Source organism: Podospora bellae-mahoneyi, chromosome 6, assembly GCF_035222275.1.
Source record: "Podospora bellae-mahoneyi strain CBS 112042 chromosome 6, whole genome shotgun sequence".
Lineage (NCBI taxonomy): Eukaryota > Fungi > Ascomycota > Sordariomycetes > Sordariales > Podosporaceae > Podospora > Podospora bellae-mahoneyi.
Window position 1 is genome coordinate 807,467 of NC_085885.1, and position 19,383 is coordinate 826,849.

Consider the following 19,383-nt stretch of genomic DNA (forward strand, 5'->3'; position numbering starts at 1 on the left):
GTCGATAATTAGTTGATAACAGCGAATGCGACCAGCAAGCAAGTAAGCTTGGGGGAAATTTTGGCTTGGCATTTTGCGCAACTGGCGCGGCGCGCAACCGCGTCGTTGGTTGGTTTGGGTAGGTGGGCAGGTGGCTGGCGGATGGCACGGGCTGGCATCACTCAAACACACTTTCTTACTCATCACAGATGTTCGTAAATGTAGTTTTTGGAAAAATAATCATAATAATAATACAAAATACAGCTCAGTATAAACATTCAGCAAATTCAAGGAGTTTCATTAACCCACCCAACCCTCATCTCACACCGCCGTTGAAGAGTCCAATTCCCGTCCCCGGTCATCCACCCATCCACCCCCTTTTCAAAAAAACCAAAAAAGTCATGATATAACCTATCCAAAGTCCGTCTAACATAGCCCCAAATAATCCATCCATCCCCAATAATCACGCTGATGAAATACCCGCCCGTTTCCCAAGTAAAATCAAACATGAAAAGCCACCGTTCCCGAAGTCCAAATCCCAGGAATGATATAATATAGGAAACAGATCTTCCACCCCCCCAACTTCCTCACTCATGCTTTTTGATCTTGCTTGTTTACCCTCACCTCCCCAGGTAATCACCACCCTCCCAATCACAACCACCCCAACGGACTCGCCGCCCCCCTCCCCAGCCTCGTATCCGTCAACCCGCCACTACTCCCCGTAGCCTGCGTGACCCCCGTCCACCCGGTCATCCCACTCTCCGGACTCGCCGCCCTTTCCCTCTCAACCGGCACCTCCGCCTCCAGCTCGGCCGGCGCCCTCGTCCCGATGGGAACTTGAATCCCCACCCCGTACATCACCCCGCTATCCCCCCTCCCATGGCTCCTTTTACTTTCATACGTCCTCACACTGCCCGGACTGTGCAGCAAGCTCTGGCTTCTCTTCCCGTACCCACCACCCAGCCTTGGGGAAGGCTCCTCCGATAGCTCGTACGGTGGCGGGATGGCACGGTAAGAAACCGATTTTTCTTTGGGAGGGACGGGGGGTGCTTCGGCGTGCTCGGGAATGGTGTTGTGGTGCATTCGGGAGGAGGATCGATGGGAGCGTTGGGAGCGGTAGGATGGTGTTGGGGCTGTGTGTTGACTGTTTGTGTCGTCGTAGAAGGTATGGTGGGGGTGGGAGCGGGTGCTGTAGCGTGAAGGGGCGCCGCTTCCGGGTTGGGGAGGTTTTTGTTGGGGGGCGTATTGTTTCCTGCGACGGCGCATGTAGCACCAGAGACATAGCGAGGAAAAAATGATGAAAAACCCCAGGCCGCCGCCGACGGCGATGCCGATTATAGCTGTCGAGCTTAGGCCGGTGGACGAGGAGCTGGTGTTGTCTGGGGGGAGGAGGACGTTGGTTGCGGGGGGGATGGTTGCTGTTCGGGAGGGGCTGACGGCGTTCTAGATAGGGGGTTAGTATGTACACGGACGAAAAGGGGGAAGGGGGAGACATACGGAGAGATCAGAGGCTTGGAAGCGGATCTGAACTGCATAGGCCGATATCGCGCCTCCTCTGAGAGTGACGGTTGCAGTGCTGGCGATGGTGGAGTTTTTGATGACGATTGGCTTGAGTTCGCCGGCGCCGCCTTGCCAGACCGTGGTGCATCCTGATTCCGGCTTTGATTCGGTTGCGCAGGTGTATTCGACACCATAGCTGGACGTGCATGTTAGCGCTCAATTTTTCCGTGAGCGTGAGATATCAACATACTTTGGACAGCAGGCAATGGCGGTTTCCGTCACGGTGCTTGATGTGCGAATACTCGAGCATGCAGCTGTATACTCCTGCGGGCAGAACCCAGGCGAGTAGTATTTTGTCGGTTCTGGATCATAACCACTCGGGAAACAGTCTTTATGTGTTGGGAATAGCGGCCCCTGAACATAACTCGACTCCTTATCCCCCTCAAAAACCTCGTAAAAGTTGGAAAGAACCGTCGCACAACTCGACGGAGCCGAGAAGGTCGTGGTCAACGGACCGATGGCCGCCATCTTTGAGCCGCCCGCTCGTTGTTATCCGATATCAATTCGTCGTCAAACCATCCAATGTCACAGCTGCTTGGCGTTGATGTTTCGTCCTCGACAAAAAGTTGCACAATTCCTTGGTGTTTGTCGTTTTAGAGTCTTGTCGTCTAAAGAGATGAGATGACGAAAAGAAAGATAGACAGAAAATGCAGAAGAGAGAGAGGGAGGGAGAGAGAGAGAGGAGAGGAAAGATTAACGAGACCCAGGCCCAACGGCGCAATTTCCATTCCCAGAAGGGACTTGGGTGCAGCACCGCCGGGGGGTTTTCTGCACGCCGCTCTCGTGCTCACACGCTCGGCGACTGAACCCACCTTTTCCCCCTTCCCTGACCACCTCCTGGTGCGTTGGGGTCCGGAGGCGGCGAGGCGGCACCGTATTGATAGCTCTGCAGACAACTGATGCTGCTGAGCTGCTGAATCGAGTCTACTGCTGGCAAAAGAGCTCTCTACCTTTTTGACACGAAGCATTGAAGCAACCCTTGGGGTTCGGGCATCTCGGCCATCTTCTGGCTCCCTTTGGGATGCGATGGCGGCAAATTGACCAATGGAAACAGGTGTGGTTTTTCTAGCAAACTCAGCCCCCCTGTTTACCAACTGGTGCAAGTTTGTTCCTCTGTCAGGTCCGGTTTGTGTCTGAGCAAAAAAGAGTGACAGCAACAGGTCCAGGTCTCTGGGAAACGGCACAGAACGTCGGGGATCGTGGCTGAATGCGACTTTACTGGTGTTGCTGACCTCAGAGCCCACTTCGAGGGGGAGGTAGGTAGGTACCTGACGTGTAAAAAAAGCGACGGGTCCAGAAGGCGGGGAGCCCGTGTTCCAAGCGCATTTTCTCTCAGACTGTCCCCCTCATCTTTGCCGCGTTGCTACTTGACCAGCTGGACCTCCTGAGAGTTGATCACGTCGTGATTGTTTCCAGTAGAGAGACACGGGAGGTTGATATTCAGATGTCGTAAAGCTGAGACCAATGCCTTTCGACAGTTTTTCTTCAACAACAATGCATTTGTTCATGGAGAGTCCAAGACATGAACCCTGCACCACCGCCAGCCTTGCAGGGCCCCAACCGATGGCGACCAACGCGCTACCCGTCGATCCAAAGAAGCGTGTGGGGCCTCGTCTATCCACGACGAACCACGACGACGTCCTTTCAGCTAGCTGTCTTTCTGTCAGTATGAGCTCATAAGAAACACTATCAATTGAAATATTCTTCATGATGCTGGAGAAACAACAACATCAAACTGACCGACACGGAGAAAGCTTCCGCTTGTCCAGTGAGCAACATCACAGCTGACAACTGACAAGTTGAGCTGGACGTCAGCACACCAAACATGGATGGATTTGTTCCAGCGTTTCGATAATCGTCCAACCCGGCTAGACTCCCTTGGCGTTGCAATAGCGGATCACATCCCTGCAAGCACTTACGGCGATCCTGCTGATTGGCCCCGCCCTCTTGTCAAATGTCGGTGCACGTGCCATCTGTTTATCACAATCTTCTTATCGGTCTTCTCCAAGCTTTATCAGTTCGAGGAGCACTTGACGGCAGCTTTGCTTTCCATGTCGTGCTTTCTGGGTCGATACCTACCTACCCCTCATCTTTCCCCCGCCGAAAGCAGGTCTGACTCGTTGAGCACACCATGCACACCGGACAAAGAGGCCAGTGGGAGAGAGTCAGGCTGGTGGTGGAAAGCTCCGAGGAGAGCACTTGAGTTGGAGCTTTCCTTGTTTATTGCGTGCCGGACTCGGTGAGAGCTTCCACCAGGCTCGGAGAAGAAGAGAATTCTCAAAAGAAGTCTGTCTTTGGGCCCTTTTCCCCCCTTCTCTCTCACCTACCTCAGGATACTTGAATCAGTCACTGTAGTACCTGTCCCCTAGAACCTCACTTCTGTCTCCTCTGCCTCTGCATGTGTTAACCACCACCGCCCAATTTATCCCTACACATCCTGATCGCCTCGACAGGATGGCCCCCCTCTCTTCCTCGACGGTCCTCGTCGCCGCTCTCCTGGCAACAACCACCCTTGCGCAATCCAACGTGCGAGTCTGGTCCTCCGTCGCTTGGATCCTCTACGGCGACCGCACCCCTTTGCTGTCAGACAACCCAACCCTCACCCCCCTCGGCGCGCAACAGCTCAAAGCCCAAGGCGCCGCCCTGCGAACCCGTTACCTTTGGAAATCCTCCCCTGACGACGACGACGACGATGACATCGATAGTAACGGCCTCGACGACATCGCCCCCATCCACGGAATAGAGCAATACACCATCAACAACCGCCAGCTCAGAGCCATGTCCACCACCGACACCTACAACATCGCCTCGGCCATGGCCTTCTTCCAAGGCCTCTACCCCCCCACCACCATCAAACCATCCAACTCCACCGGCGGTGCCATCGCCGCCACCCTAGCAAACGGAACAACAATGACCTACCCCCTCGACGGCTACCAATACCCCCAAATCCAAACCCTCTCCCGCCTCTTCAACCCAGACTCCATCTACCTCGACGGCTCCTCCCACTGCCCTTCCTTTTTGCAGTCCATGGCCAGTTTTCCAAGCGAAGAAACCCCCTCGTCCAACCTCTCCACCTCGTCCTCCTTTTACGCAAGCCTCTACCCCCGCATCTTCAACTCTTCCTCCCTGCCCTTGGACCAGCTCGACTTTCTACAGGCCTACAACATCTACGACTACGCCGCCTACCACCACCTCCACAACCCGTTGCTATCTCCCCTTTTTGCCGAAGGTGAACTCCCCCGCCTCCGCTCCCTGGCCTCGAGCGAAATCCGCTCCCGCCACGGGAACCTCTCCCTCCCCATCAGGACCATCGCCGGGCGCACCTTGGCAAGCTACACAAAATCCCTGCTGGTAGACAACATCCGTTCGGCGGGTTTCACCAGCAAGCTCAACCTCCTCTTTTCGTCATTCGAGCCCTTTGTTGCGTTTTTTGCGCTGTCGAGGCTGGATGCAGGCGCGAGCAGGGAGCTGTTTCGTGAGCTCCCTTACCCGGGGGCGGTGATGCTTTTTGAGCTCTTCAGCACGGTGAATACGACCAAGGGGAGGGATGGGGAGGAGGAGTACCCCGAGGTTAAGGACCTGAAGGTGAGGTTTCTGTATAGGAATTCCAGTGCGAGCGAGGCGAGGTTGAGGGTTTATAGTTTGTTTGAGACCGGGGTGAACTACCCGACTTTGGAGTTTTTGGATTTTGAGAGGAAGATGGGGGGGGTGGGGGTCAAGGGGGGGTGGGAGGGGTGGTGTGGGAGTTGTGGGTCGGGGGTTGGGTTTTGTGAGAGGCGGAGTGCTGTTGATGATGATGAGGGGGTGGAAGGGGAGGTCTTATGGGCGGAGTGGAAGGGGGGGGATGGGTCCTGCTGCTGCGGGGGCGGTTGGGGCGGCGGTCACGGTTGGGGTTTTGGGGTTGGTGACGGGGTTGGTGATGTGGTTGGGGGGGGTGAGGTTTTGTGCTGTTGGGAGGGGGGATGGGTTGAAGGGGGGGTTCAAGGGGGATAGGAAGGGTGGGGATCAGGATGTGGAGTACGGCGGACGGGGGCAGAAGAAGGGGAGGGTGGGGAGTTGGGAGTTGAGGAATGGGAAGAAGGTGGTGGAGGGGGTTGGTGAGGGGGTGGAGGAAACGGGGACGGGGGCGAGGGTGGAGGTGCCTGATCGGAGTCATTTACGGGCTGTGGGGGGGAGATGGGAAGAGGATGATGATGATCGGTTGAGTTTGTATGGGCGGGAGCCGGTGAAGGCGCGGGAGTTTTAGGTCTGAGTTTTTGGGTGAAGGGTAATGGGAGTTGGGATAGGTTGAAGGATGAGGCTGTTTTTTGGTCACCTTCTGGCATTCTCTTGATACCCGGTTTTGCTTTTTTTTTTCTTCTTCTTCAGGTTGGAGTATACGTTCGTTTACTGGGTTGTTCTTTCGTCTGATGGGATGTGGAAATTGAATACAAGAGATGGATGGATAGACCTTGCTTCTGTTGAGGATGGCGTTTTGGATATTTGAGGTTTACATCTTGTGAAGAGGGATCGATTGGGCATAGGGGCTTTGCATAAGGGGTTGAATTGTACGACAGTCAGTACCTAGGGAATATGATATACCGCTGCTTTCACACTTCGATTTCTCCAACTACTTTGGTGGTATCTCCAAGAGTGTGCAAACTCATGTGAACACTAAAGCTGGTCCCCAGCTGTTCATCTTGGGCAACAGATCTCAGTCTAACACCACATATGCACGATCAAGACGACAAAACACTATTCATTCCCGCCAACCGCGTGGCAACAGTCGCAGCAGCGGCGTGTAGCAACGGAGGCCAGGTCAAAAAAATAAAACATAAAAAATAAAAAATATAAAATACAAAAACGTGGTCACTAGGAAAACTGCGGACTGTGCCACTGACCACTGGTGTCGTGTTTTGCAGGGCCGGGAACTTGTGCTATCGGACATCCCGCAGGTTCTTTTATGTGGGGTAATCTTGGGATGTTGGTTTGAGAAGTGAATTCATGTGTGAGCGTAAGGAATTCGCATGTTCTATAAGAAGTCAACTGGAGAGAGAGAGAGAGAGAGAGAGAGAGAGAGAGAGAGAGAGAGAGAGAGAGAGAGAGAGAGAGAGAGAGAGAGAGAGAGAGAGAGAGAGAGAGAGAGAGAGAGAGAGAGAGAGAGAGAGAGAGAGAGAGAGAGAGAGGAAGGGGGTCGCTTACCTGACAGATCGGGCAGAGCAAGCCACGTGGCTTGCGAGTAGGAGATGTTGGTTTTTCGGAGAGAGGGAGATTGGCGTGCGGCGTAGGGGGAGGGTGTCCGAGATTGAGGTTCTGTTGAGGATGGAAACTGTATCGGTAAAGTAGGTAGCGAAGATTGACCTCCTCGGTAAGGCCGGTTGTGGATTGCGTTTTTCTTGAGTGAGGCCGAGGTGCCTGTGCGGTTCAGAGGTCAGGAACGAGGAGGTGTGTACTCAGCGGAAGGAAAACGAGATGCCGGAGAAACAATATCAACAACCTCAGGGTGGGACCGGCACCGATCCGACAGTCCCGGCTCACCTCCGGCGTGTCATATCCAATGACGTCAATCTAGCTGAAAAAGCAATGTTATCCAAAACGCACAGAATGAAACGGAGAAAGTAAAAACATCATAGAGCCAGGAAATAGCAACAAAAACAAAAGAAGTGACGAGAAAAAGCAGGGGTATCATTCTCCCGCGCCAACTCCGGCTATCCTTCCCTCCTCAGCCCAAGCAACCCGTCCTCCTTCCTCGGTCCCATATCTACCACTCTCTGTTCTCCGTATTGATGCCCTAGGTTACCCATGGATACCTCGACCATCCCTTGCAATGGCGCCAAGTTTGATCATGCAAAACGAGTTGCTGCTGTTGATGTGAGCCAGTGACTCGTCTTAGTCCTTCTTGCACACGCCATCATCGCAGATGACACGGAAACCCTATCACAAACATATTCAGTATATCTTCGCTCTTCTCACAAATCATCATCAACTCCCGTCCAACTCACCAAAAGCTTCCCCGGCTTCCTCTCCTTGGCACAATCCGCTCCCCCCGCAATAGGGAAATGTCTCTTGAGCGTCGGCAAAAACGTTGTAGGAGAAGAATTAAACATGATCGGCCCGTTGGGAGCTCTCTTGCGGAAGTAGTGAATGGTATCCTCGAACCTCTCTGTCAGACCCACATCCGTAGTCCCGCGCTCCCCGAAGCCAACTCCGGTGCCATCCCAGCAGTCAATATCCGCGAATTGCGCCTCCAGCACGGAAAGAGGCTGCTCGGGACCAAAGAGGACCATACGGACGTTGTAGCCGGAGTTGACGAGAAGATTGGTGTCGTTTGCGAGGATGGCTTCGATCATTTTGGGGTCGAATCCGCCGGCTTTGACGATGGGGTGGTAAGGGGGGATGCCGACCAGGAGGAGGTTGGCTTCGCCGCATTGGACGGGGCGGGGGCGGAAGAGGAATTTATCGATGCTGGCGTTGTTGACATCGGTGGTGTTGTCCACGGCGCGGGGGGTATGGGTGATGTGGGGGATGGTCGGGGGGTGGCCGATGTTGATGGCCATGACTGTGGTCAGGAGGACCAGGGTGAGGAGGAAGTTGATCATGATGATTGGGTCTTGGACCAAATAGCGAAGGATTGGAAACTTCAGGTGCATTGGTGGGATGGAGAAGAGAGAGGGTTGTGAGGAGAGGTTTGGTGGCAGTGAAAGCAGACCAGAGCTGTGCGGACTGAGTTCTTGTTGTGGTTGAAAGAGAGAGGGCAGAAGAAGGAAGAGGAGAAAATAAAGACTCGAGGATCCTGCGATTCACCTTGAAGAGAGATCCACTTTAGTCGCTGCTTGCTCTCGACATCCAGATCAGACGAATCAGGTGAAACGGAGTGAACAGTGAATATATAACAACGGCAGCGTACAGTACGTATCCTGGGGCGTGATCAGCACTTGCTCCGCTTCCTGGTCAGTTTGGCCGTTAATGGCTGTCAAATAATTTCATCTGATGTCTGAACTTCACCCTTTTATCTCTTCAGCTTCGTCGGCGCTTCAGCGAAAGACATTGTAAGTGAATAGTTATGTGCTTGAAACAAGTCAGTATTAAGCCAATGAGAGACTCTCTTGTCAGTGAATAAGGTGCCAACAAGCAGAATTGAATGAGATATGAGGATATGCTGGCAACGGGGGAGAAGGAGATATACTACTAGAATCACAGCAGAGAGATGAAAATGACCACGATGGCAGCGGGGTATATTGGGTGAATCATGTCATTTATCAAGCGATAACTCTCCGTGACCACTCCCTCTTGGTGTGAGAGTGAGCCCCGTAAATGGGACCTGGGAGAAAGGCAACCCAGTGATCAATCACAGAAATAATTCACACCTACGGAAGCCAAGGGTGCTGATAGTCTCGGTCTTCCAAAGAACAAAGCAGCTGTGGTTTGCTCCACGTCCCTATCCTCGAGTCTCAAACTAGGTATCCATTAATGAAACCCATGGGAAGACGCCGTTTACATCTTACATGCACCCATCTCGACCAAGCTGTTGAGGCACCAGAATCTTTGTGACCCATATTCATTGACAATCAGGTCCCCTGATGATATCTCGACCTTGTAGCATTGGCCAAAGTCCAACCTAATAAACAGAAGCGGACAGTTAATTCTGACGGTAATACAAGCCAGCCCAACGCGCCGGTGAGGTCAACTGCAAGACCCAAACCACATAGGCACAATTGGGCCGATGCTCAAGCACGCGGCAGCACTGAGTGGAAACACCTGCCAGCCAGACTTACACCAGAGAATGGAGCAAGACAAACCACAGTAACATGAAGGTGATGCCAATTGCCCCCGAGATCCAGCGGCGATATTCCCACTTCGCAGTTCACCATCAAATATCACAACAAAAAAAATTATAATCCCCTCCAATTCACCACAAAGGCTAAAGTCAACTGCAACAGTGCTATAGAAGAACCAAGTAAGAAAGCGAAGGTGGTATCAGGTATCATGAACCAAAAAGTCGTAGCAACTACCAATCCAAAAAAGCAAGATGCAAACTGCCAAGATGGCATCTCTCTCTCGCTGGCACGCTCTCTTCTCATAACCCCCCTCATTAAACCATCGTCGTCATGCCAATCCATAACTCACTTCCTTCCACCCATTCCGATCCATGTACAAAAAAAAAAAGGGGGTATCGACTGTGATCGTGGCGGCGGGGTATAGTAAAATCATAATGTTGTATCGTTCCGTCTCTTTTTTCGTGTGTTTTTTTTTTCTTTTCCCGCTCATTTTCATGATTTGGTCTTCGGAAATCTCCGTCATCAACCATTCGACTCAGATATTCTCAATAATCCGGGCATTAATCGCCTGCTGAAAGCCGGGATCAGTGCTGCTGCTCCCCTCGTCAAAAGTGTTGTAGTTCTTGTTTCCCGACCCCCCAGTCAGCGAATTCTCGAATTGTTGGGTGCTCGGCATAGTCTGATTAGCAGCAGGCAAGAAAATAACCTTGCTGTTCGCACTCTTGGCCATAGCCTGCATCGCCTCCAGGTAGCGAATCTGCATGGCAGGGGCAGAAGACAAGATATCAGCCGCCTGCCTCATCAGCTTGGCAGCCTCGACCTCTGCCTTGGCGGCAATGATCTTGCTTTCACCGATCCTTTTGGACTGGGCGGCCATGGAAAGAGATTCCTGGAGTTCGTTGCTGAAGATGATGTCCTTGATGAGCATGCTCTCCACCTGGACACCCCAGCCGGCGGCGACGTCTTCGATGATTTCCCCGATGGACTGGGCAAGTTCCTCGCGGCGCTCGATGACGTCTTGAAGGACGCGGGCGCCGACGACGTGGCGGAGGGTGGTTTGGGTGCGCTCGATGAGGGCTTGGCGGACGTTGGTGATGCCGAAGGCGGCCTTGTGGGGGGCTACGATGTGGTAGTAGATGACCGAGGTGAGGTGGACACTGACGTTGTCTTTGGTCATGCAGACTTGCTTTGGGACTTCGACGATCTGGATCTTGACGTCGACTTGGATGAGGCTCTCGGACAAGGGGTTGACTTTGACGAGACCGGGGTCGACAGCCTTGTAGAACTTGCCGAACTTGGTGACGAGACCGACGTGGCCTTGGCCGACGGATTTGTATGGGTTGGGACAGCAGACGCAGCATGGGACTGCACCGAGGGTGCCGATGAGAGTACCGATGCCGTTAACTAGAGGGTTGAGTGGTGTTAGCTGCGGTGAAGCTCCCGAAGTTTGTGTTGCTGTATCATCAAGTACACACCCATGCTGCCATACCAGCCCTTGGGGTTAGCATTTGCGTCGACGACCGTGGCATAGCTTCTCTGCAAATCCTCAGGCTTGGGAGGAACCACAGCTACCATGTTGCCCTGAGGCTTGAAACCGCCATTGAGTGTCTCTGAGCCCTTGCCCTTGGGGATGCTCCGAGTGTCGCTGGACATGTTGGGGGATGGCGATGAATTTCGGGAAGGCGTCAGATGGTTAGACTTTCTAAAATGTCTATCTGGCTAGACGGGAAACGGAGGATGTGCCACCAGTCTTATACGTCCCGAAACGAAGGAACAGCTCGGGGGATGGCGGATGGTCAGGAAACTGAAGAGCAACTTTGGCGGGGCAGAGAGCTCTCGATGGCGGCAGGGATGTGGTGGGTCCATGCAACGGCAATGGGCGATGGCCCACTGTGGGTCGGGGGATCGCCCCACCAGGCTGCCATCCGTTGAACACCGGGTCGTGCCCAGCCAGCCTACGCCCGACCCAACAGCACTTTTACAAGCCACAAGATGTCCGAATTCCTACACAGGAAAGATACGAGCAGACAGCCCTGCTCTTGGAGAGGCTCTGTTCCATAATTCTCCCACGCCCAAACTGGCTTCTATCCCGATTCAAGGTCGCAGATTCTAAAAACCTCATGGCCTGATGAGCTATACACACACACACACAGTGCAGGAGACGATCGGCTGGCCAGCAACAATGGATTGCCAAGGTCTTGGGGTGTGGTTTGCACAGCACACCACTTCCAGATACAGAGGTCATGACGCAGTTCTACAGTCAACCGCACTCCCGCAACGATTGAGTTGAAGGGCAGCAAATATTGGATCGGTGGCTTTGCAAAGCTCTCTGCTTTTACGAAGTGCCGAATTCCGACGACGGCCGTGTTTTGTTCACCACCAACGGATGAGGTTGCGCTGGATATGTCACTCGGTGATTTTGACTGCCAACTGGAGCGGACACCGCTCGGACAACAGGTCTGGTATGACACATGGAATGTAACACAGCATGTGCATGACAGCATGTTGTGTCTAGTTCTACTGTATAGCGTTCCTTCCGAAGCCATCATGGTCAAAAGAATGCCTCGTCCATCTTCAGGAACATGCGCCTTGGGAACGCCGCAATTTTTAGGCCTGTCGAGGAGTTGGCCATCAATTTCAGTATCACATGAGGTAGGGTAAAGCACTGCCGCTAACTTGGTTAGAACCAAGAACAATGCGAGCTCCGAGCTCGAATAAGCAAGGGGCAAAGGCTTGCCATGGAATAAGCCCAAGTCCCTCAACCGTCACCCGGGTATAACAACCTCAACTTTCCATATGAGGTGGCCGCACGTGGCTGATCATGTGGCAACTGGCATCTTTTTGTTTCCAGAAATCCTTCCACTTGGCATTTCCCGACGATCATTTTTTCAACTTTTTGTACCAAGGCTGTGTGGGCTAATAGAATTATTATCGGGCTCATCGGGCTGCCAGTCAGCAAAACCGCCTTGGTGGCTTCGAGGCAGATCGGTCCGGGTACCGTGTAGGAATCTCAACACTGCAACAGCGCCATTGAAGGAGTGGATAGCCATCTGGTTTAGCTGGGTCTTGATGCAGACGGTGAGCTTTGTGACTAGGCGTGCAATTTCCAAGCGCTGGCATAGCCGCTCCTTCGATGGCATCAAGACCACGGACTATTGGGCTACCGCAAATACGAATGCATCGTGAAAGAGTTGTCCGGTTGCAATTCATCACTAATCGAGACGACGTCAACAAGGGTCGTCGAGCCGTTGGTGACATTCAAGTGTTAGCGAGTATGCTTCACGGGATAGAAAAGCTTTACCAACACTACACAGTCCCTAAAAGTATTGCAGCAAAAAGCATTACCTGTACGAGTTACCCAAAACGGAAGTGCTGAATAAATCCAGTTCAATCTGGTAGCCAAGTTCATCTGTCTATCTGTCTTTAACATCTCTTCCAGTAGCATATATACAATATCGAACTGGTCATTCCCATTGGCCATAACAAAAACAATAAGTCCAATGCCAGAGCAAAAGTTGACAAGAAAAGAAAGTCGCAAAAAAGAGCAAAAGCTCAGCGGTCAACCGCCTCGACCCACATCAAAGTGGAGGAAGGTGAATATCCCTTCGGGATATTCCAGGAGCTTACCACTAGGCCATTTGGCTTTGTGGTTTGCCCGCTGCTCCTGTTGAATTCTGAGCGGTGGGAGAGGTGTATGTTCTAGGGTTGCTCCTTTGCCTGCTTGTGTGGGAGTCGTGTGATGGTGTTGCTCTGGGTGAGAACCCTGATGGGCAGCTGCTGGGCCACTGCTCTGGACCACCAGCGAGACTCCCTCACTGCGAAGCTCATCATAAGAAGAGAATTAACATGATTGAATCTCTCGTCAACTCATGGTTAATGTCTAAGTGCACAGTCCTCCCTCTTATCCAGCACAGTCCCCGTAGCCATCCCCACCCCCGGGCAATTATCGGATTTCCCCGGATTTTTTATGCCGATCATTCCTTGGCATTCGCGGCGAAGGCTACCATTGGTTTGAAGGTCATTTGATCAACAACCTGGGAACCGTCAACCCGTTCCAAGACAACACAGTACACACACAACACACCTCCATCACTGCTGTTGTGCAACGGTTTTGACACTTTTGTCTGGCGGTTGACACAATCGTTCCACAGAAACCTCGGAGACTTTTATTTACATCCTTGCACTATTATCAATTCGTCTCACTCTTTCTTCGCAGTCTCGCGCGCGCGGTGACGTGGATGAAGATGCGCCAGACAAGAAAGACGGTACACGCGATCTAGTTCTCTGGTGGGTAGGTATATCCGCCTGCGTGTGCCTGTTCCAACATCCTTCTCGATTCTGACCTCCCGCAACCACCATCACCATGTCCTCAACCACCACCCCCCTCCTCCACCGCATCCCCTCCACCTCCACCCTCGGCCCCGCCAGCTCCGACACCACCTCCCTCCGCTCCCTCCCGTCCTCCCGCTACCGCCGCCGTCCCAGACCAACTGCCACCCGCCGCGCCCTCCTCCTCTCCTTCCTCTCCTCCCTCCTCTCTTCCCTCTCAGCCGGCTCGATCACAATCTTCTCCCTCTACGCCCCCACCTTCCAATCAACCCTCCACTACTCCCAATACCGCATCAACGGCCTTGCCTCGGCCGCCTCCATCGCAATGTACATGCCCGTCTCCCTCCTGGGCTACTACTGCGACCGTGTCGGCCCCGCCCCCCTCTCCCTCCTCTCCGCAGTCTTCTTCGGCCTCGGTTACGCAGGCGCGGCGCTGTTCTTTTACTGGGGACAACAGGGGGATCCGGAGGGGGTGTACTGGGGCTTGGTGGGGAGTTTTGTCGGGATAGGGGTTGGCACGTGTAGCATGTACCTCAGTGCTGTGGCGACGTGCGCAAAGAATTTTGGGAGGGGGAGGCACAGGGGGTTGGCGTTGGCGGTGCCGATTGCGGCGTTTGGGTTGAGTGGCATGTGGTTGAGTCAGGTGGGGGATAGGCTTTTTTCTTTGGACACACCCGGGGATTTGGGAGGGAAAAAGGTTGATGTTGTCAGGTTCTTTGGGTTTTTGGCTATATTGTTGGTGATCGTGGGGGTGGTTGGGGCGGTGGGGTTGAGGATAGTGGATGAGCAGGAGTTGATCGAGGAGGCAGTGGAAGAGCTAGAGAGGAGTGGGATCTTGGATGGGAGTCGGATGTTGGGGAATGGGGTTACGAGGGAGGGGTACGGGGGTGTGGATGTTGATGAGGAGCGAGAAGAGGAGGACATGATTGGGGCCGGGATTTTGGATCCGAGAAAAGATCAGGAAGAGGATAAAAAGATCAAGACTTGGGTGTTGAATGCGGAGACCAGGAGGTTTTTGACGGACCATACCATGTGGTTGTTTGCGTTTGGCTTCTTCTTCATGATTGGACCGGGGGAGGCGTTTATCAATAATATGGGGACTGTGATCAAGACGTTGTATGATCCGGAATTGAGGGTTGCTGGTGGTGGTGCTGGGGAGCATGAGACGTCTGCGGCGACCCATGTGAGCATTGTGGGGATCACGAGCACGATTGTCAGGCTGCTGACGGGGACGTTGACTGATTTGCTCGCGCCGAGTCCGCAGGCGGGACATGTCCAGATTGCCTCCAGCACTGAACTTGAGAGAAAAAGATTCTCGGTTTCGAGGGTGGTGTTTTTGCTGTGTTTTGCCGTGATGCTTTCTCTGGGGCTGGCGGGGTTGGCGGCGGGGTGGGTGCAAGACCACGGGGAGAGATTCTGGGTGATTTCGGGGCTGGTCGGGGCCGGGTACGGCGCCGTGTTTAGCCTGACACCCATCATCATCACGGTGATCTGGGGGGTGGAGAACTTTGCGACGAACTGGGGGATTGTGGCCATGTTTCCGGCGCTGGGGGCGACGATGTGGGGGTTGGTGTATTCGGCTGTTTACCAGGAGGGGGCGAGGAGGCAGTCGGTTGTTGGGGGAGAGGATGGGGGGGATAATCTGTGTTATGGGGTTGAGTGCTATGCGAGCGCGTTCTGGGCCATGGCGGGGAGTGTCTGGGTTGCGTGTGGGTTGGTGTTGTGGGCGTGGAAGGGGAGGGGTGGGTGGTCGCAGAGGGGGGTGGTGGTTTGATGTTTTGGGAGAGGAGATGGATGGGTAAGCAAGTACATGATGGGAGCATTGGGCGGCGTTGGGATCTGGGACAGGGAACATGTCTGATATACTGTTTTCATTGTGATCAGGGGCGGCACTGTAAGCACAGTGCCCAAGCACAGTAACGAACACTGTAGAAATTCTCACTTTTTGAATTCCGCTTTTGAGATGGCAACTCAGACTCATATCTTGTTCAACTCGACTCACCAATCAAACACACTCACTCACTCGTATATTTCTTCCACACTCTCTTGTGAGTGACTTTGCGACTTTCATTCATTTCCCTTTTATACAAAACTCAAGTCCGACAAAATGGGCAAACCAAAAAAACCCAAATCCGACACCAAATCCCCCGCAGCCAAAGCCCAAGATGATCAAGTCATGGGAGTCCGTCTCCCCCCTCCCACCCCCCTCTTTTTTTCACTCCCTTCTAACCTTTTAGCCACAGACAAACTCGTCTTCCATCGTATCTAAACGCTCGGTGGAAAAGATCTACTACGCCGGTGAACCGCCCTTCTTCCGGTACTTTGTCTCCAAGTATCAGCGGCGCGCTCCGTTGATTAACAGGGGGTATTGGTTACGACTACGAGTGATCGATGTCTTGGTGCGGGACTTCTTAAAGAGACCGCTGAGGGAGGGGAAGAAGAGAAAGGTGGTTGTTAATTTGGGGGCGGGGAGCGATGTCTTGCCTTGGCAGTGTTGGAGTCGGTATGGGGGTGATTGTGGGGGGGTCAAGTTTGTGGATGTTGATTTCTTTGAGTTGATGGAACGGAAGAAGGGGGTCGTGATGGGGGAGGGGGCCTTGAGGGGTTATTTGAGGGGGGAAAGGGTGCCTGAAGGGGAGAGGGTGGTGGTGGATGGGAAGGAGGTGCTGAGAAAGGGACCGGTGGTGTTGGATAGTGAGGGGTATGCGATGGTGGGGGTTGATCTACGGGATTTGAAAAGGTTGGAAGAGGCTATGGGGGAGGTGCTTGGGGGGGGGCACTGGAGGGAGGAGTGTGAGTTTGTTTTTGTTGCCGAGGTTAGTATTACTTATATGGAGAGGGAGGGGGCGGATGGGGTCATAGAGTGGGCGGGTAGGGTGGGGGATGCGGAGTTTGTGTTGCTGGAGCAGATTCTCCCGGATGGGACGGGGCACCCTTTTGCGAGGACGATGTTGGGGCATTTTGACAAGTTGAATACGCAGTTGAAGTCGGTGGAGAGTTATCCTACGGTTGGGGAGCAACGCAAAAGGTTTGAGGAGAGGGGGTGGGTGGAGGTGAAGGTCTGGACTTTGTGGGAGGCTTGGGGGGACGAGACGTTTTTGTCCGGGGAGGAGAGGGTGAGGTTGGATGAGGTGGAGGAGTTTGATGAGTGGGAGGAGTTTGCGCTTTTCGGAAGTCATTACTGTGTTGTGAGGGCGAGGACGGTGGGGGAGAGGGGAGCTAAGCCGGTCGTGCATTCTGGTATTGAGATTCCGGTGGGAGCGGTAGAGACGCAGGTTGATGAGACGACGGGCACTCGAGGACAAAGGAGGTTTGCTGCCGCGATGGAAGTTTCTCAAAAGGGGAAGCAATCGGAGATTGTGAACGTTCTGGGACTGGGGACCAGGAACAGACTGCAATCCTGCGACGTTTTTACTCAGGGCGAGGCAAGCGGACTCGCATTTGGAGAAGGAGGGCCTTCAAGCAGGATGTGTCACTCCCTGGTGGATATCGGAGACTCTGTTTTGCTTGTTGGAGGCCGCGGCTCACCATCAAGCCCCCTCAAAGACTGCTGGCTGTACGAGAAGAAGTCGAATGCCTGGAGGCGGACATACGATCTCCCCGTACCGCTCTATCGGCCAGCCGTTGTCGCTCTCGGAACCTCAGGAATGGCTTTGCTCATGAATGGTAGAGGAAAAAGCTCGACATCTGACGGGTGTTTGCTGTATCGGCACGAAAAGGGGTGGGTTGAGTGTGATGCAAGAGGCGACCCCTTCGCGGCAAGATATGGAGGTGTCATCGGTGTCAAGAGCAGCAATGCGGGTGCCAGTTTCAGCGGTATCTACGCCGGTGGCCTGGTGGATGCGCTCTTCACAAAAGAGGTGATGTCTTGGGAGCTAGATATCTCAGACATCAGGAAGCCTTTCATCACATTCACCTGTTTACAACCTCGGACGGATTCAAACCCAGATGCTTCCAGCTGGCTGGTAGCAAGGTTCGGAGCAACCTGTGTTCAACACGGCAGCGAGTTTATCATTTTGGGCGGAGTGGCTCGAGACCATCTCTTGGGCCACAACGACGAGATCGTAACTTTCTCAGTGACAGGCACAGAGTACAAGATTACTCGCCGCTTGATATCCAATGCGTCGCCTCGTGCCCTCTACACTGGGCACTCAGCCGTGGTAGCAGCTGACGGCAGAATAATGATTACCGGGGGCGGTGCTACGTGCTTCTCCATGGGTACCTTCTGGAATAAGGGCGTGTATTCTCTGCGCTTACCAGGCTCTGGCACAACTGGGGTTCTCCCTCACTGGACTCACGACAAGACCGTCGACATCATCCCAGGAGAGCGGAGTCTTCCCATCCGAACCAAGCTCCAAAACGGAACCTCAAGCATAGCCATCAAGACCATTGAGCGTGTTCAACTCAAGACAGCAGATGACTTCGCCAAGGTTGTCCGGGCAGGCCGTCCGGTGGTGCTGGAAGGCTTGGATCTGGGCAGTTGTGTCGCCTCTTGGAACTTGAAGTACTTGGCGGAAAAGGTTGGCAGCGACCGCAAGGTATTTTCTCACTATGACTGTCGACATGATATGCGTTAGCTAACGATCCTAGGTTATCATCCACGAAGCCGCCACTCAAGTAATGGATTTCAATGCCAAGAACTTCCGATACGTAACAGCTGGATTCGGAGACTTGGCACAGAAGATTGAGCAAGGCGGCAGGCTGTATCTGCGGGCACTTTCACAGGAGAAGCCCACAGAGAAGCCGTCGGTGCTTGAGGATGACTTTCCGACTTTGGGCGGTGACTTTGTGTTGCCGGAGCAGCTGGCTTTGGTGCGGGAGAATTTGTTTAGCTCGGTGTTGAGGCTGTCTGGGCCAGTGAATATGTGGCTACATTACGATGTAAGTTGTTTCTCTGATATCAGTAAAACGGTGTGTTAATCATTTCAGGTTATGGCAAATGTATACTGCCAAATAGGGGGTTCCAAAAGACTCATTCTCTTCCCACCCTCAGACGTTGAGCACTTGTCGTTTGCACCCGGTGCTTCCAGCTCTAGCATCGACGTATTTTCGTCTCTTGAGTCGCCGGAGTTAGCACAGACACACCCTCACGAGGCTGTACTGGGCCCTGGCCATGTCCTCTTCCTGCCCCCGTTGTGGTTGCACACAGCTACACCAACCTCGGACAAGAGCATCGCGGTCAATGTGTTTTTCAGAGATCTTGACAGCAACTCATATGCTACCGGTAAAGATGTGTATGGGAACCGTGATCTGGCGGCATATGAAAAGGGCAGGCAAGACATCGGTCGCATCGCGAATAGCTTTCAAAAGCTGCCGGCCGAGGCGAGAGAGTTTTATCTCTTGAGGTTGGCTGATGAGCTGAGGCGGAAGGCAAGGGGTTGAGTGTAGAAGTTCTAGCTATTGGATAGGGCAGCCAATCAGAGCTCAAGGCTTTTCATCGAGTCAGCAAGGCACATGCGTCAAGGGACTGCCCTGACAGGTCCGTTGTGCCCAGGCAGCACACAGCGCAGGATGGAATTGTGCTACCAACTGACGACCGGGCGTCCAAAAATAGCTTGGTATTGTTTGGTCTACTGATGGTGATGGGTTCGAACTGGGAAAACATACCGGCAGAAGATGAGCATGAGACTGAGACATTTTTTCAGGGCTTGACCTTTTCAAGTGATGCATCTTGTTATCTTATCTCTTACACATCAATGTCACCGTGGGCTGTAGTAGCGGTGGGGCCTGTGGCCTTTTTAGTCAAAAATCCACAGCG

The 19,383-nt window shown here is 53.4% G+C and overlaps 6 protein-coding genes across 6 annotated transcripts; 3 read left to right on the forward strand and 3 right to left on the reverse strand.

The window, feature by feature from the left end:
* Positions 1 to 327: 327 nt before the first annotated feature.
* Positions 328 to 3,359, reverse strand: QC761_605060 (uncharacterized protein). The gene is made up of 3 exons (XM_062880955.1): positions 1,730 to 3,359; positions 1,477 to 1,675; positions 328 to 1,422 (listed from the first exon to the last, which is right to left on the reverse strand). The coding sequence occupies exons 1-3, from the start codon at positions 2,005 to 2,007 to the stop codon at positions 631 to 633; spliced, it is 1,269 nt and encodes a 422-aa protein (XP_062729193.1). The 5' UTR covers positions 2,008 to 3,359; the 3' UTR covers positions 328 to 630.
* A 634-nt stretch (positions 3,360 to 3,993) lies between these two features.
* Positions 3,994 to 5,785, forward strand: QC761_605070 (uncharacterized protein; the record flags this gene model as incomplete). Its single annotated transcript, XM_062880956.1, has 2 exons — positions 3,994 to 5,259; positions 5,525 to 5,785. 2 exons carry the CDS (start codon positions 3,994 to 3,996, stop codon positions 5,783 to 5,785), a joined length of 1,527 nt encoding a protein of 508 aa, XP_062729194.1.
* A 1,702-nt stretch (positions 5,786 to 7,487) lies between these two features.
* QC761_605080 (uncharacterized protein) lies at positions 7,488 to 8,168 on the reverse strand (the record flags this gene model as incomplete). The annotated part of the gene is made up of 1 exon (XM_062880957.1): positions 7,488 to 8,168. The coding sequence occupies one exon, from the start codon at positions 8,166 to 8,168 to the stop codon at positions 7,488 to 7,490; it is 681 nt and encodes a 226-aa protein (XP_062729195.1).
* A 1,249-nt stretch (positions 8,169 to 9,417) lies between these two features.
* On the reverse strand, positions 9,418 to 11,119 carry QC761_605090 (uncharacterized protein). Its single transcript, XM_062880958.1, has 2 exons — positions 10,772 to 11,119; positions 9,418 to 10,700 (listed from the first exon to the last, which is right to left on the reverse strand). The coding sequence occupies exons 1-2, from the start codon at positions 10,947 to 10,949 to the stop codon at positions 9,832 to 9,834; spliced, it is 1,047 nt and encodes a 348-aa protein (XP_062729196.1). The 5' UTR covers positions 10,950 to 11,119; the 3' UTR covers positions 9,418 to 9,831.
* Positions 11,120 to 13,659: 2,540 nt separating this feature from the next.
* On the forward strand, positions 13,660 to 15,399 carry MCH1 (putative monocarboxylate transporter mch1; the record flags this gene model as incomplete). The annotated part of the gene is made up of 1 exon (XM_062880959.1): positions 13,660 to 15,399. One exon carries the CDS (start codon positions 13,660 to 13,662, stop codon positions 15,397 to 15,399), a length of 1,740 nt encoding a protein of 579 aa, XP_062729197.1.
* A 333-nt stretch (positions 15,400 to 15,732) lies between these two features.
* Positions 15,733 to 19,007, forward strand: PPM2 (tRNA methyltransferase ppm2; the record flags this gene model as incomplete). The annotated part of the gene is made up of 4 exons (XM_062880960.1): positions 15,733 to 15,807; positions 15,869 to 18,163; positions 18,216 to 18,506; positions 18,555 to 19,007. The coding sequence occupies 4 exons, from the start codon at positions 15,733 to 15,735 to the stop codon at positions 19,005 to 19,007; spliced, it is 3,114 nt and encodes a 1,037-aa protein (XP_062729198.1).
* Positions 19,008 to 19,383: the final 376 nt, after the last annotated feature.

Excerpts from the sequence above, each read along its gene's own strand:
- QC761_605060 (XM_062880955.1), bottom strand. The coding sequence starts at position 2,007 with ATGGCGGCCATCGGTCCGTTGACCACGACCTTCTCGGCTCCGTCGAGT. Across the intron at positions 1,676-1,729 it reads GCCATTGCCTGCTGTCCAAA|CTATGGTGTCGAATACACCT; the intron begins GTATGTTGATAT and ends ATGCACGTCCAG. Across the intron at positions 1,423-1,476 it reads TCCAAGCCTCTGATCTCTCC|AACGCCGTCAGCCCCTCCCG; the intron begins GTATGTCTCCCC and ends CCCCCTATCTAG.
- QC761_605090 (XM_062880958.1), bottom strand. The coding sequence starts at position 10,949 with ATGTCCAGCGACACTCGGAGCATCCCCAAGGGCAAGGGCTCAGAGACA. Across the intron at positions 10,701-10,771 it reads GGGCTGGTATGGCAGCATGG|TTAACGGCATCGGTACTCTC; the intron begins GTGTGTACTTGA and ends TCAACCCTCTAG.